The sequence below is a fragment of the Globicephala melas genome, chromosome 7 (assembly GCF_963455315.2).
Source record: "Globicephala melas chromosome 7, mGloMel1.2, whole genome shotgun sequence".
NCBI classification, from domain to species: Eukaryota; Metazoa; Chordata; class Mammalia; order Artiodactyla; family Delphinidae; genus Globicephala; species Globicephala melas.
This window is the reverse complement of record NC_083320.1, coordinates 65214702-65232360: the sequence shown is the minus strand read 5'-3', so window position 1 is coordinate 65232360 and position 17659 is coordinate 65214702. Positions and strand designations below refer to the sequence as shown.

At 34.6% G+C, this 17659-nt stretch overlaps 1 protein-coding gene across 5 annotated transcripts in view; it reads right to left on the bottom strand.

Annotated features, from left to right (window-relative positions):
- Nucleotides 1-17659, bottom strand: part of SCN7A (sodium voltage-gated channel alpha subunit 7) — an 87008-nt gene that overhangs the window by 9634 nt on the left and 59715 nt on the right. For 4 of the 5 annotated variants that reach the window (XM_060302315.1, XM_060302319.1, XM_060302320.1 and 1 more), the window contains exons 16-20: nt 17051-17156; nt 15356-15510; nt 12855-13028; nt 9492-9599; nt 192-470 (exon numbers count right to left, since the gene is read on the bottom strand). In XM_060302315.1, the coding sequence (XP_060158298.1) occupies nt 192-470; nt 9492-9599; nt 12855-13028; nt 15356-15510; nt 17051-17156 (822 nt within the window). The remainder of the gene's footprint in view (nt 1-191; nt 471-9491; nt 9600-12854; nt 13029-15355; nt 15511-17050; nt 17157-17659) is intronic. The other variant, XM_060302318.1, reaches the window with a different exon arrangement.

The window sequence follows — 17659 nt, the reverse complement described above, 5'->3', positions numbered from 1 at the left end:
TTCTCCCAACAGAGCAAGGACTTTTGTCTTTCTAAATGAGCTTAGTATAGTATGTCCCATAACATGTATCTACTAACTAATAATTGCTAAAATAATTTAAAACCAACTTTATTAAGCACCCACATTTTGTCCTTTATGTTCACATACAATATGAATGAACATGTAATTCACAAATTCAAACATGTACTTACTACTTGAAGCAGTGAAAGGAAACTGATTCCAACATTATCAAAGTTCAGTTTTGCATTCTCCCATGGCATGGATTCATTAAACACAAGGCTTTCACATTGACTTCTATTCATGACTTCAGATATAGGAAACCTTTCTCCACTTGTTGGGTCAATGCATTCATAGAACGTGCCAGCAAATAAGTGTACTCCTATGATGCTAAAAGCCAGCCAGATCATAAGGCAGACCAGTAACACATTCCATGTGGGTAAAGTTGTTTTTACCAAAGCTCTCACTACCACCTGGCATATAAAAAACAAACATGTAAACTTTAGGTAAGAAATGTGAAAGTGTTTTAATTAAATTGGAAATATTTATTAATGTAATGTCATATTGAAATAACAACAAAAAAGACCATCTTTAAAGATTTAATAGATCACATCTGGTATTTGAATAACCTAAAAAACAAATTTCAATTAAAAATATATATTAAAGGCCATGAGCCTGTGCTCTAGTGTCAGCCTCAGTGCACCCCAAGTTACCTCACCACCCACACCTGCCCAGACTGTCCTGCTGCCTACTGCCTGAGCAATTTCAGTGCTAATTAGATGATACCAGCCTCAGATTGCTGATCTTTCTGGAAAGTTTTAACTGTGGAGGAGAAAGGAAATGTCTTAGCTTTAGAAGATAGGCCTGCCTTGAGGGAGTGGCAGACAGGTTGAGGGGGCTGGATTTCTAAGAATTAGAGAGAGGCTGGAAGAATATAATAGGTCCTGAGGGCTTCTGAACCCCAACTAGGTCAGCCCAGCACAGCTTCACCCAACACGACCCTTGGAAGGGAAGAAGTGAGGTCCTGGTTTATTAAATGTGAGGAGTAAAATGCCTGCAGTAGAACTAAAACAATCAGAGTGGTTGATGAAAGAAAGAGAGAGAGAGAAGAGAAGAGAAAAGAAGAGAAGAGAAGAAACGAAAAGAAAAGAAAAGAGAAGAAAAGAAAGATTGAAATGTTCGAGTTTTAACAAGCTGCCACATGATAACCATGTGCTGGTCTTAAGATCACATTTTGAATACAGTGTGGCTGACAGGGTCGTGGTGCTCCGGCTGGGTGTCAGGCCTGAGCATTGGAAGTGGGAGAGCCAAGTTCAGGACAATGGATTACCAGAGACCTCCTGGCCCCACATAATATCAGTTGGTGAGATGTCTCCCAAAGATCTCCATCTCAATGCTAAGACCCAGCTCCACTCAACGACCAGGAAGCTCCACTGCTGGACACCACATGCCAAACAACTAGCAAGACAGAAACACAACCCCACCAATTAGCAGAGAGGCTGCCTAAAGTCATAATAAGTTCACAGAAACCCCAAAACACAACAACAGATGTGTTTCTGCCCACCAGAAAGACAAGATCCAGCCTCATCCACCAAAACTCAGGCACCAGTTCCCTCCATCAGGAAGCCTACACAATCCACTGAACCAACCTCACCCACTTGGGGTAGACATCAAAAACAACAGGACCTACAAACCTGAACCATGTGAAAAGGAGACCCCAAACACAGTAAGTTAAGCAAAATGAGAAGACAGAGAAATACTCAGCAGATGAAGGAGCAAAGTAAAAACCCACCAGACAAAACAAATGAAGAGGAAATAGGCAGTCTACCTGAAAAAGAATTCAGAGTAAAGATAGTAAAGATGATCCAAAATCTTGGAAATAGAATAGAGAAAATACAAGAAACGTTTAACAAGGACCTAGAAGAACTAAAGAGCAAACAAACAGTGATGAACAACACAATAAATGAAATTACAAATTCTCTAGAAAGAATCAATAGCAGAATCACTGAGACAGAAGAATGGATAAGTAACCTGGAATATAAAATAGTGGAAATAACTACAGAGTAGAATAAAGAAAAAAGAATGAAAAGAATTGAGGACGGTCACAGATACTTCTGGGACAAAATTAAATGCACCAACATTTGAATTATAGGGGTCCTAGAAGAAGAAGAAAAAAAGAAAGGAACTGAGAAAATATTTGAAGAGATTATAGTTGAAAACTTCCCTAATACAGGGAAGGAAATTGTCATTCAAGTCCAGGAAGTGCAGAGAGTACCATACAGGATAAATCCAAGGAGAAACATGCCAAGACACATGTTAATCAAACTATCAAAAATTAAATACAGGGCTTCTCTGGTGGCGCAGTGGTTGAGAGTCCACCTGCCGATGCAGGGGACACAGGTTCGTGCCCCGGTCTGGGAAGATCCCACATGCCGCGGAGTGGCTAGGCCCATGAGCCATGGCCGCTGAGCCTGCGCATCTGGAGCCTGTGCTCTGCAACAGGAGAGGCCACAACAGTGAGAGGCCCGCATACCTCAAAAAAACAAAAAACAAAACAAAAAACAAACAAACACACCCAAAACAATTAAGAAAATGGTAATAAGAACATACATATCAATAATTACCTTAAATGTAAAAGGATTAAATGCTCCAACCAAAAGACATAGGCTGGCTGAATGGATACAAAAACAAGACTGTACATATGCTGTCTACAAGAGATCCACTTCAGACCTAGGGACACATACAGACTGAAAGTGAGGGGATGGAAAAAGATATTCCATGCAAATGGAGATCAAAAGAAAGCTGAAGTAGTAATTCTCATATCAGACAAAATAGACTTTAAAATAAAGACTATTCCAAGAGACAAAGAAGGACACTACATAATGATCAAGGGATCAATCCAAGAAGAAGATATAACAATTGTAAATATTTATGCATCCAACATAGGAGCACCTCAATACGCAAGGCAAATGCTAACAGCCATAAAAGGGGAAATCGACAATAACACAATCATAGTAGGGGACTATAACACCCCACATTTACCAATGGACAGATCATCCAAAATGAAAATAAGGAAACACAAGCTTTAAATGAGACATTAAACAAGATGGACTTAATTGATATTTATAGGATATTCCATCCAAAAACAATAGAAAACACTTTCTTCTCAAGTGCTCATGGAACATTCTCCAGGATAGATCATATCTTGGGTCACAAGTCAAGCCTTGGTAAATTTAAGAAAATTGAAATCTTCCAAGACTTCCAACCTTCCAAGACTCAACCAGGAAGAAATAGAAAATATGAACAGACCAATCACAAGCACTGAAATTGAAACTGTGTTTAAAAATCTTCCAATAACCAAAGCCCAGGACCAGACAGTTTCACAGGCAAATTCTATCAAACATTTAGAGAAGAGCTAACAGCTATCCTCAAACTTTTCCAAAATATAGCAGAGGGAGGAACACTCCCAAACTCATTCTATGAGGCCACCATCACCCTGATACCAACACCAGACAAAGGAGTCACACACACAAAAAAAACCTACAGGCCAGTATCACTGATGAACATAGATGAAAAACTCCTCAACAAAACACTAGCAAACAGAATCCAACAGCACATTAAAGGGATCATACACCATGATCAAGTGGGGTTTATCCCAGGAATGCAAGGATTCTTCAATATACACAAATCAATCAATGTGACACATGACATTAACAAACTGAGGGAGAAAAACAATATGATAATCTCAATGGATGCAGAAAAAATTTTCAACAAAATTCAACACCCATTTATGATGAAAATCCTCCAGAAAGTAGACATAGAGGGAACTTACCTCAACATAATAAAGGCCATTATATGACCAACCCACAGCAAACATTGTTCACAAAGGTGAAAAACTGGAAGCATTTCCTCTAAGTTCAGGAACAAGACAATGTTGCCCACTCTCACCATTATTATTCAATGTTTTGGAAGGTTTAGCCACACCAATCACAGAAGAAAAAGAAGTAAAAGGAATCCAAATCGGAAAAGAAGAAGCAAAACTGTCACTGTTTGCAGATGACATGATACTATACATAGAGAATCCTAAAGATGCTACCAGAAAACTTCTAGAGCTAATCAATGAATTTGATAAAGTAGCAGGATACCAAATTAATGCACAGGAATCTCTTTCATTCCTATACACTAATGATGAAAAATCTGAAAGAGAAATTACAGAAACACTCCCATTTACCATTGCAACAAAAAGATAAAATACCTAGGAATAAACCTACCTAAGGAGACAAAAGACCTGTATGCAGAAAACTACAGATGCCAATGAAAGAAATTAAAGATGGTACAAACAAATGGAGAGATATACTATGTTGTTGGATTGGAAGAATCAAGATTGTGAAAATGACTCCACTACCCAAAGCAATCTACAGATTCGCTGCAAACACTGTCAAACTACCATTGGCATTTTTCACAGAATGAGAACAAAAAACTTCACAATTTGTATGGAAACACAAAAGACTCCGAACAGCCAAAGCAATCTTCAGAAAGAAAAATGGAGCTGGAGGAATCAGGCTCCTGGACTTCAGACTATACTACAAAGTTACTGTAATCAAGACAGTATTGTACTGGCTCAAAAACAGAAATATAGATCAATGGGACAGGGTAGAAAGCCCAGAGATAATCCCATGCACATAGGGTCACCTTATCTTTGATAAAGGAGTCAAGAATATACAATGGAGAAAAGACAGCCTCTTCAATAAGTGGTGCTGAGAAAACTGGATAGCTACATGTAAAATAATGAAATTAGAACAGTCCCTAACACCATAAACAAAAATAAACTCAAAACGGATTAAAGACCTAAATGTAAGGCTGGATACTAAAACTCTTAGAGGAAAACATAGGCAGAACACTCTATGAAATAAATCACAGCAAGATCCTTTTTGACCCACCTCCTAGAGAAATGGAAATAAAAACAAAAATAAACAAATGGGACCTAATGAAACAAAGGTTTTTGCACAGCAAAGGAAACCATAAACAAGACAAAAGTCAACCCTCAGAATGGGAGAAAATATTTGCAAGTGAAGCAACTGACAAGGGATTAATCTCCAAAATATACAAGCAGCTCATGCAGCTCAATATCAAAAAAACAAACAACCCAATCCAAAAATGGGCAGAAGATCTAAATAGACATTTCGCAAAGAAGGTACACAAATTGCCAACAAACACATGAAAGGATGCTCAACATCACTAATCATGAGAGAAATGCAAATCAAGACTACAATGAGGTATCACCTCACACCAATCAGAATGGCCACCATCAAAAATCTACAAACAATAAAGGCTGGAGAGGGTGTGGAGAAAAGGGCAACATCTTGCATTGTTGGTGGGAATGTAAATTGATACAGCCACTATGGAGAACAGTATGGAGGTTCCTTAAAAAACTAAAAATAGAACTACCATAGGACCCAGCTATCCCACTACTGGGCATATACCCTGAGAAAACCACAATTCAAAACAGAGTCATGTACCACAATGTTCATTGCAGCACTATTTACAATAGCCAGGACATGGAAGCAACTGAAGTGTCCATCGACAGATGAATGGATAAAGAAGATGTGGCACATATATACAATGGAATATTACTCAGTCATAAAAAGAAACGAAACTGTGTTATTTGTAGTGTGCTGGATGGACCTAGAGTCTGTCATACAGAGTGATGTAAGTCAGAAAGAGAAAAACAAATACCGTACACTAACACATATATATGGAATCTAAAAAAAAAAAAAAAAGGTTCTGATGAACCTAGGGGCAGGACAGGAATAAAGACATAGACGTAGAGAACGGACTTGAGGACATGGGGAGGGGTAAGGGTAAGATGGGACGAAGTGAGACAGTGGCATGGACATATATACACTACCAAATGTAAAATAGATAGCTAATGGGAAGCAGCCGCAGAGCACAGGGAGGTCAGCTCGGTGCTTTGTGACTACCTAGAGGGGTGGGATAGAGAGGGTGGGAGGGAGGTTGAAGAGGGAGGAGATATGGGGGTATATTTATGCATATAGCTGATTCACTTTGTTATAAAGCAGAAACTAACACACCATTGTAAAGCAGTTATACTCCAATAAAGATGTTAAAAATATATATATTAAAAATCCAGATATTCTCAAAATTTTTGTACTAAAAATATTAAAAGACAACAGGGCTGATTGGTATAAATACTAGAATACATAATTATTTCACTTATTTAACTCATTTTTCCATTTTCTCTATTGTGCCAGAAATGGGCAAGACAACTGAACCTGTGTATATGTATGAGATTATTTAGAAAGCATATAAATGATAGTGAAATAAGCCTGGATCTAATCTTGGGGATTCTAACTTCAGGGAGGATTAGCCTATAAAGGAGATGGTGAAGAAGTGGAGGGAAAATAAGAGGAAGACCAAGAGATTGTAGAGATTGTAGATTCTTGAAGCCAAGGCAAGAGATTGTGTCAAGAAACACTGAATGCGCAGCTGTGCCTCTCAAAATCATAGATCTCCTCTCTGAACCACTGTCTCTAGTGACCTACTCCAGAGTGGGTCATTTGGGAAATGAATCTACCGCCTAAACTTAAATATAACAATAATCTATGATCACTGTCTCCATTTCCTCAGTTCCTTCATTCTTCAAATATTATTGATACATTCAGAATTTTATTCTTATCAGTCCACTAAAGCTGTTATGGTGAATGTAAACCAGTGGCTATACCCAATAAAATATTTTCAATCTTTGCTACCTCTTTATCTTTCCTTTATCATTTATACTTTGACTCCTTTTCCCCAACCTCACTTCTTTCTCTCTCTCTTTTTTTCCCTGAGGGAACCTTCTCTTTTCTACCATTCTAACCTTCCCTTCCCTCAGCCATTACTGGATACGGAGCCTTTTGCCTATACTTTCTTTCTTATATTCCTTAGATTTCTGTCCTTGAATTAATATTTTGATTTTTAATTATGCTTTTAATTACATTTAGTTTTACTTCTAAAACTAAGTCACAGATCCTGTGTTGACATTTAGATATTTTGAAAGGCCCACTGATGCTTCTGATGAAAAAAATGCTATGTCTATTAGAAAATACACACAAATGTAAGAATAAAAGCAATAGATATGGTTGAAACAAATATTTAAATAGTAAGAGCACCTGAAGCTTATTAAATACATAAAACATTAATTTTGTAATCACTTAGCTTCCTTATATACTCAGTTAATTCAGCTACAGAACTTCCAGAGGATGAGATGAAGTTTAAGATCTGGATCTGACCTTGACCTAAACATAATTATTTACCTGACCTCGAATTGTCCATGGCTACTCTCTCATTGCCATTCTAATTAATGAATGGCATCAAATAGTAACAGCACTTGATTTTTGAGAGGCAGCTTCCCTAGCAAATCGCTTCCTACTTTTCTGTGAATCAAGGGCAGAAAACTTGCTGATTTTGATACTTTTTTTTCTCTTTGTATCTAAATTTATTAGGATAAAGAAACGCTGATATTATGCCAGAACGTTTTTTAAAATAAGGAAAAGTAGTCTAGTTACATTCATTATCTAATTTCTGTGTGTTAGTGTATATCTGTACATGTGTTTTGCTTTATTTAGGTATAATTTACAAAAATTGTGTAAATTTAAGATGTACAAGGTGATGTCCTGATATATGTATAAATTGTGAAATGATTCCTACAATCAAGCTAATTAACACATCCATCACTTCACATAATTATCTTTTCGGGTATGTGGTGAGAAACATTTAAGATCTACTCTCTTAGAAAATTTCGAGTATACAATGCAGTATTACTAACTGTAGTCACCATACTGTACACTAGATCCCCAGAACTTATTCATCTTATAAATGAAAGTTTGGACACTTTGATCAACATTTCTCCATTTCCCTTACCCACAGCCCTTATGTTTTAATAGGCCATGTGTAGTTTATAGCCCTAGAATATACTATGAAATTATCTTATCACTAAACTGAATTTATGCTAGAAATTTGGCTGTATTGTCATTCCTGAATCTTACAGATCTTTTCAATCATTTTCTCCTTTTCAGCTTATTTTCCTCCTTGTTTTGGTTTAAAAGCACTGGGGAATATCACCACCTTGTGGACTTCCATAACGTTGTTAATAAAGTGTTTCGTAAGTCATAATGTAAATTACAATTAATATTCAAAATTTTTGTTTTCTAGGTGTATGATAACTGGAATTTTTCTGTATTTGCTACATGATGAAATATTTCTTTCCCAACATTAGCACATCAAATGTATTTGGAGAATAGGTTGACCAGTCACAGATTCATATTAATTACAAAAATATTGTCAATCATGCATTTGCATATATATTAAAATACAATTAACATACTTAAAACATACACATGTATACACAACTGTGTATCACATAATCATATTATATTGAATCATATAAAGATGGTACTATTAAAATTTTGGAAGTATGTTTTAGGTAAAACACATTTTTTAAATTACTTATATTTCTGTTTAGATTTATAATAATCACTCAAAGTTTGAAATAAAAATAAATATCTATTTTTTAGCCAAGTGGAAGGAATTTAAGTATTGAGTTTCTTAATGAATGGCAGTTTAAATGTAACATACAATGTATCAACTATAAAAACAATGCAGCTTAAACATAAATAAGTTTCTTATTGTTTCCACCTACATTGGATATATGATATTCCATAGTATTAGTCAAAGAGGCAGGCTAATGTTAAATAATCCATGTAAATGACAAATGCAAGGAAATATAAATGTATGATTATGAAATAAAAGGTAAAATACTACTCTCCCATTTCTGCATATAATTGATCACTGTATAGCTATATAATTATACTAATTGTGGTGGTCATAGACTCTGCTTTTTCTTCTAGGTTGAGTCATATGGGACTTCCATTATAGGCCCAAAGATTGAACATTGGCCATTTTATATGGTGCAATCTATTAGTTTCCCTCACATTGTTCAGAAGAAGTTTTAACATGGGAGTGAGAGAGAGAAGACTGGCAAGAATTCATAATTTGTGATGTGTGACTTAAAAGTGAATTTATTTTAAAACTCAAACTGTTATTTCATTTGGTAAATTAATAAGTGTGTATGATGTCCTTATAATTTAAAAAAGTTAGCTAACTGATCAACATTTCATTTTCTATCAGTTATATTTTTAACATGGACATCATTTCATTAATACTTCTATGTATCAGTGGGTTATTACTTTTTTCTCTCTCAACTATTAATTTTTTGCTTATCTTTATTAGTTTTTGTATCTTATGAGCAATAAAAGCCTAAAATGTTAATAAGCATAACTAATAAACCTTTCTTCTGTATTTTTAATTCGTAATATGTAAGACTTTTGTATTAATATTGTTAAAGATACAAATGTGAAGACAACATGATTGTTAATTTATGGAGAGTTATTAATCCTAAATAAAAACCTACAGATTAGAAACTTTTCTCTTACCTTCATTCTTTCAAATTGAGATAGAACTCTGAGTGCTCGAAGGAATTTAATGGAAATAAGTGGTTTTAGTTCTTCCCGAGATTTGCCTATTAAGCTAAGACAAAACACCTGGGTATATCAAAAAAGTGAATAGAATTTAATTTTAACTTTAATCAAAACAATGTGTAAAAAACTTTTATTATGGAAAAGATACAGTCAAAGCCTACTAAGAAATTTATGAAATATTTTAATATACATTTCAATATATCTTAATGATGACCTACAGAAAGATATAAGAAAATCATTCTGTGTTAAAATCACTTAAAGAAAGATAAAACTATTTTCTGGTAATAGGAATATATGCTATCGAGATAAACAAAAGTTTGTATATTTGAGATTCTTTATGGTCAAGGCTTAATATTTATATCCACTTTTTATTTTTAAATTAAATTAAGAATCAGTTACATGATTATTTGCAATATAGTAATAGTACACAATGTATTCATTAAAACAAAATTTGGAATATATTTACATATGAATCTAAATATGAAGATGGTTAAGATGATATAAAAAATAGGATTTCAGAGAAGAGGCATAAAGAAGGAAATGAATACTGTTAAGTCCAAGTACTAATTACCAAAAAATGTAGCAAGATTCTAAGGTGATTTTTTAAACTAAACATATATGTATAAATATGATTCAAATTCTAAAAAATTAACAGAGATTGAGCAAGGTGGTATAGTTATGATTAACTTTTGTTGTATCTTCATATTTTCTGTATTTTCAAGGCAATATAAATGAAAAAAATTACTCTCTTTTACCCCATGCTAAAGAGATTATCTTGAAGTGGACTTTGAAGTAAGGGTATCATTTATATAAGCATGGAGGGATGTGGACTCAAAAGAACAATACCAGGAAACAGGAAGGTGGGTTGCAGGTGTAGTATGGTTTGGTTGAAGTAGAAGGTTAATTGCAAGAATTAATTTAGAAGACAAAGGTCAGATATTGTAAGTCATTATTTAAAGACTGAGAAGCTTCAATCATTGTTTATAGAATAGGGAGACATTTGTGCATTCAAGAAAAATTATTGAGCACCTAATATGTGACATGAATTGTTCTAGGATAACAATTGTATAGGATAAGGAGAGAACCAAACTGAGAAACTATTTTGCCTTAATGGAGCTTATCTTTCAGTAAGCAAAATCAGTGAGTAAATTATATTGGGCTGGCCAAAAGGTTTGTTTGGTTTTTTTCTGTAAGATGGCTCTAGTAGCACTTAGTTGTCTTTAACTTCATTTGAAACAATTTTGTTAGATTGTATTGTGACAGCTGTCATATCTGTGTGCATTTTTTAAAAACTTATCAAAATTGGTGAATTTTTGTGTAAGCATTTTAATATTGAAGATGGAAAAAAGAAGCAACATTTTCAGCATATTATGCTTTCTTATTTCAAGAAAGGTAAAAACGCAACTGAAATGCAAAAAAAGATTTAGCAGTTTTTGAAGAAGGTGCTGTGACTGGTCAAATGTGTCAAAAGTGTTTTGCGTGCTGGAGATTTCTCGCTGGATGATGTTCCATGGTTGGGTAGACCAGATGAAGTTGATAGTGTCAAATTGAGACATTAATTGAGAACAATCAGCGTTATACCATGTGGGAGATAGCTGGCATACTCAAAATATCCAAATCAAACACTGAAAATCATTTGCACCAGCTTGGTTATGTGAATCACTTTGATGTTTGGGTTCCACATAAGTTAAGCGAAAAAAACCTTCTTGACCGTATTTCTGCATGCGATTCTCTACTTAAATGTAATGAAGACATTCTGTTTTTTAAAAAAAATTGTGACAGGCGATGAAAAGTGGCTACTGTACAATAACGTGGAATGGAGGAGATCGTGGGGCAAGTGATGAACCACCGCCAACCACACCAAAGTCCAGTCTTCATCCAAAGAAGGTGATGTTGTGTATATGGTGGGATTGGAAGGGAGTCCTCTATTATGAGCTCCTTCTGGGAAACCAAACGATTAATTCCAACAAGTACTCCTCCCAATTAGACCAACTGAAAGCAGCACTCAGCAAAAAGCATCCGGAATTAGTCAACAAAAAACGCATAATCTTCCATGAGTTTAATGCAAGACCACATGTTTCTTTGATGACCAGACAAAAACTATTATGGTTTGGCTGGGAAGTTCTGATTCATCCGCTATATTCACCAGACACTGCACCTTTGGATTTCCATTTATTTTGGTCTTTACAAAATTCTCTTAATGGAAAATATTTCAGTTCCCTGGAAGACTGTAAAAGGCACCTAGAACAGTTCTTTGCTCAAAAAGATAAAAAGTTTTGGGAAGATGGAATTATGAAGTTGCCTGAAAAATGGCAGAAAGTAGTGGAACAGAAGGGTGAATATGTTGTTCAATAAAGTTCTTGGTGAAAATGAAAAATGTGTCTTTTATTTTTACTTAAAACCGAAGGAACTTTTTGGCCAACCCCATATAATATTAATAGGAAATGAAGAAAGCAGAGAAAGCACAAAGGAGTATTGTAGTGGTTGCAGTTTTAAATATGGTAATGCAGAAAGACCTAACTTCAACACTTTCTTTTCAGCAGACATAAATGAGGCGAGCCAGCAAAAATTTCAGGTGGAAGGAAGAATAAGTGCAAAGGCACTAAGATAGAAGTAATTTTGGCATGGTTTTTGAACTTCAAGAATTCCGGTGCTGGTGGAGCAGTATATAGACCAGGATGGGGGAAAGGGAGAGTAGCAGGACATAAGACTGGATCATGTAGAGACTTGTAGGCCTTTGATTGCAAAGACTGTAGCTTTTACTATGAGTGAGGGGTGTTTATTGGAGGATTTCAAGAAAAGTTACTTGAGCTGAGTTTCATTTTACAACAGTACAACATATGTGGTTGCTATGTGGAGAGTAGAACAAAGGCGTGCAGTGGTGGAAGCAAGGATCTCAGCTTGGAATCTACTGCAGTGATACAAATGGGCAGTTCTGGTAGCTTGGATCAGTGTGGTACTGGTGAAGGTTATGATAAGTAGTCTAATTTTAAATGTATGATTTAAAGGTAGAACCCATCTAAATATTTTAGAATGCTGATATTTTCAAGATATTCTGCAATAAGACTATTCTAATTAGCAGCAGGTTTATAGGCAATGATTAGAAGAATCAGGAGTTAAGTACTGAACTGTTAAAATTTTAGAATGAAAAGAAAAGGATGGATGTGAAGCATTACATATGAAGAAATATGGGATGTTGGTGACTGAAAATGTATATAGAGAGGGAAAAGAAAGACATAAGTAAATGGAAGAGTAAGTCAGAGTAAAGAAGGAAGAGTAAATCAAATAGCCTTTCAATTTTTTCTTTAAAATACGTACAATAACAACCATGAAGTCTAGTTGGTACCAGCCATTAGTGAAATAGGCTTTAAAACCGTATGCCATCCACTTTAGAAGCATTTCCAGAATAAAGATGTAAGTGAAGATCATGTCACCATATTCTAATAAGACTTTAATAGTCTTCCTCTGATCAATATATATATCTTCAAAAGCCTGTGGGTAAAAAATTTAAGGATTAGTGTACATGTAATTTCTATAAGCTCTTTTGGCACAGAGGGGAATGAAATCCCATCTCTAGATGGTGAGCATTGTCATAGGTTGTAGTCTCAAGGGCTTGTTCACTTGGTTTGGATTTATTCACACAATCCACATCTGTTTTCTGATCCCATGCCTGTAGCAGACATTATTCATTGATTCCAGAACCTCCAAATTGTGTTCTAATTAGTGATCTGAAAAGCCTCTCTCAAATCAATTAATCAAACTTAAGAGGTGGAATCTTTAGTCACATCTGACCTGGTTCTTGTCTCTAATTCCACATAGCCATCTCATAGATATATGCTATTGAGATTAAAGGAGCAGAGATAAACAAACAAAGAAACAAAACCCCCCAAACCTGTGTTTTCAGAAATCCATGCTGCTATTACATGAAAAAGTCACAGAGTTTGTCAGATCAACCATTGGAAACACATGAATATGAAATAAAATTATAATGTTTTTCTAAAGTTTCTTGGTTTTAATAGATCAACCTCAATTTTACTGTGAAGGAAGCAAATTCTGATAATGTCATTCAAAGCAATTTCATAGTATTTTTTATCACTGTAAAAAAGGCAATAAAATATCAATAACCTCAGGCAGACTTGTTTCAAAGTGTATTTGAGGTCAAAGATTAAACAAGGATGAAAATAATCTTTGGTAAATAATGGTGTGACTCTTAAAAACCTATTAAATAAAAGTAAATATAAAATAAGAGAATTGCTGACTCAATTGAACGAATTATGGAGTAAAAGTGTTTATAAAAGCAGATTATAAATATCATCCAAAGTTATTTTAAAGGACTTTATTCATTACATGTATTTACTTACTGAATAGGTATATAATGTGAAATAATATAAAAAGATATACAGAAGTCTCTATTTCAATTAAAACATTAAAAAATAGGCAAAACCAATCTGTGGCAGTTGAAGTCCACATACTGGCTATCCACATGGAATGAAGAAGTAACTCTTAGGGTCAGAGTATGGTTCTGGAGCCCTGGTAGCATTCTATTTCTCAAGCCAGGTGATGGTTACATAGGTACATACACTTGGTGAAAATCTTTTATGCTATACACTTAAGATTTTCATGCTTTTCAGTATGTGTGCTAAATGTCAGTATAAAGTTTACTTTAAAAATATTTGCAGTACAAAGTCTGGTTCCCAACCATGACTCTGTTTTGTGCATCTCATGATTAACTATTTCTTGTGTATCATTCTTTGATCTTCTTTAATCAAACACAAGCAAATATCAATATGCATTCTATTTTTCTCCCTTTCTTACATAAAATGTAGCATGCTGTACACTTTATTCTTTCTTTTTTTTCAGTTATTACCATATCTTGGGGAATTGCAATATCAGCATGCAGACAGCTCTTGTATTTTCTAGGTAACTGCACAGTATCCCATTGGATGACTGTACCATAGCATATTTAAACAGTCACCTAATATGGTTTCTTTTTGTTTTTCAATCTTTTGCTATTACAAAAAATTCTTCAGTGCATAGCCTTGTAAATGCATTTAATATGTGTGAAGATTTTAAAATAATTTCCCTGAATTAAGATTCTTGGGTCAATGGGTAAATATATTTGCAGTTCAAAGGTTCTTAAAAGTATGTGCAGGGACTTCCCTGGTGGCACAGTGGTTAAGAATCCTCCTGCCAATGCAGGAGACACGGGTTCGGGCCCTGGTCCAGGAAGATCCCACTTTCCGCGGAGCGACTAAGCCCATGCGTCACAACTGCTGAGCCTGTGCTCTAGAGCCCTCGAGACACAACTCCTGAGCCCATGCGCCTAGAGCCCGCAACAAAGAGAAGCCACCACAATGAGAAGCCCACGCTCCGCAATGAAGGGTAACCCCTGCTCGCCGCAACTAGAGAGAAAGCCCACGTGCAGCAATGAAGACCCAACGCAGCCAAAAATTAATTAATTAATTTTACAAAAAAGTAAATGCAATATTTCTCTTTCCAATAGAACGGGTAACAAAGTACTAGCACAATATGTGCATTTTATTAAACTTTATTAAAATAAGAAAAATTGGGTATTTATTAACATTCTTTTTTCCTGCTATCATTCACATATTTTGAAATTATATTATTTATTTAATATTGAATGAGGCATATACAGACTTTCTGAGAAACTGTAATGTATGTCTTCCAAAACTAAAATCCTAGAATATGAAATTTTGTGCTATAATAAGTATTCTGGGGAAAATGATTTGGCATGGTGACTTCATGAATGTAGACTCATGATGCATTTTTTTTCCATAAAAATATGAACTCTCACTTACCAGAGCACCTGTGCTGAGCAGAGTGACAAGGCCAATGAAACACTTAAAACAACTGTTTTCTACTATCTTGCAGCAAGTTTTCCTTATGTTCTGCCAAATTTTTCTTTTCCTGGAGTCTCTGCTGATTTGAGCAGATGAAGATCTTCGTCCATAACCTGTCAAGAATGAAACTATTAAGAACAGAAATCTAGAAAACTCATGAAAAAGTAAACATTCCAAATGTTTTGGCAAGTATTTATTTACAGAGTCTAATATAGGTGGTTTCTGACATAAATATTTGATTTTTACCTCTATTGTAGTGACCACTGCAATCACTGAGGAAAAAAAGGAAAAACTTAGCTTGTGAGTTTGGTAAAGTAGGAGGAAAGAAATTGTGAAAGGAAGAGATGACTTAGAACATCCTCTTACCCTGCTGGACAGAGTCTGAAAATAGAACTCACCCCCACTCCTACAAAACACACACATGCATACACACAAGACACACACACATCATCTTCTGATTACTACATTTTTGTATAATGCCTGAAAAGTCATTCTCTGAAGATTCACATGGCATAACAAGCATTTCCATTTAAATATACAAATATTTATGACATGGTAAGAGGTATAATATCAGTTAAGTAAATTAAATTGATCCCAGCTCTTAGGTGGCATGGGAATGGAAATTTTGATTGAGACTCTTTAAGGAGCTAAGCTTGGAGTAATTTGTGGGTAGGGTACTGGTGTATGAGGTTGAATTCTACCTTCTCGTCAAGAGAGTTAGCATAAGGAAAACGTGAGGCTTGAGAAGGGTATGATTAACAGGTAAGAGAATGAAGAATGGAGGTGGGTGGAGTTTAAAGAGACACATTTTAGAATTTTATAAAATTTTACCTAGAGTCAATTTATACATCTTTGGTCAGAAAAATATAGAAAATGTTTCCTCCCTGGTCTTGTATGATACAAGTGCTATAACTCAAGCTACCAAGAGCGGATTCTTATTTTTGAATATAGGAATTTGAACATTTAGCAATTACCATTTTGATGATTTCCAGTGATTTCAAATGTTCAGAACCTACAGTTATTTGTTAATCTTGTTAGGAAACTAATTTGAATTATAAGTCATTGAGGGTTGCATGCTACATATCTATTGAGTTGGTCAACTGACAGAAGCCCCATACATTTCTTAATATTCATGTGGTATATAAAAATACATGACCATCACGTGATTTGTTTTCCTATGAGTATTTTAAATATTGACCCCATTCCACAAGTTATAAAAACATACACACGTACACGAATTTAATCTTTTTAATAATCCCATGAAGTCTTATTATTATTCTCATTTTACATGTTAGGAAATGAGCCAGAGAGAGGGTAAATAAAAGCTAGTAAATGGTGGGCTGGCATACGAACTCAGGCTGTCTGATTTCAGAACCAACACTCTTAACTACTTCATTAGACTCCCTAGGAAGTAGGCCCTTCCTCTCTTTTCCAAATACTGACTTTTTCTTAGATATTTATTATAAGTTTCTATCAGGATTCATATGGGCATGTGTACATGTGCATGCACACAAACATGTTCATGTGTGTGTATTCCTTAGTCAAATTAACAAACTCTTTAAAATTAAAAGTATATTCAATAGTATTATTTAGGTTAAGAGAAATTTAGTCTAATTTCAATACAGTTTTCAAAGGAATTAATTTTTTTCTTACCCTTTTTAAGACGCTTTGGCTTTCCACGTTCATAGACCATTTCTTCTTCTTCAGAGATAGAAATATCAACCGTACTGCATTCAGATGAGCTAGATTGCTTTACCTTCTGAAAAGTAAAATCCCACCAAGAAAGTTGTGATTAAACTTTCATCTACTCACTGTAGTTAAAGTTTATTTTATTTTCAGAAAAAAGAAAATATTATGTACAGAAAGACTACTGTCAGGAGTAAAAGACTTCAGGCCAATTTCATAATTGATATTAAAATGCATACATATCTCTGAGAATTGAAGTTTTAAAAAAATATTTAAAAAATTAACTTAAGATAAAATGATTTTTAGATTAAAATTAACATATAGTTAATAACACTGTTCTCCTAAAAGATGTGCAGGCTATCTCAAATTTCTGAAAGGAAAGATCTAGGTAGAGTATACAAAAAAGAAAATTATAAATATTTTGTTCTACCTCTTTGTCTTTTGCACAGTAAGCATCAAGGAAATAAAATTAGAAGTTTTGTTTGCTTTAAACCATATACGGTCAATTGTAAGACATCATGATGCTCAATTAAAAAAATAAAATATACAGCAGGATATTACTCTTAAATAAGCAAA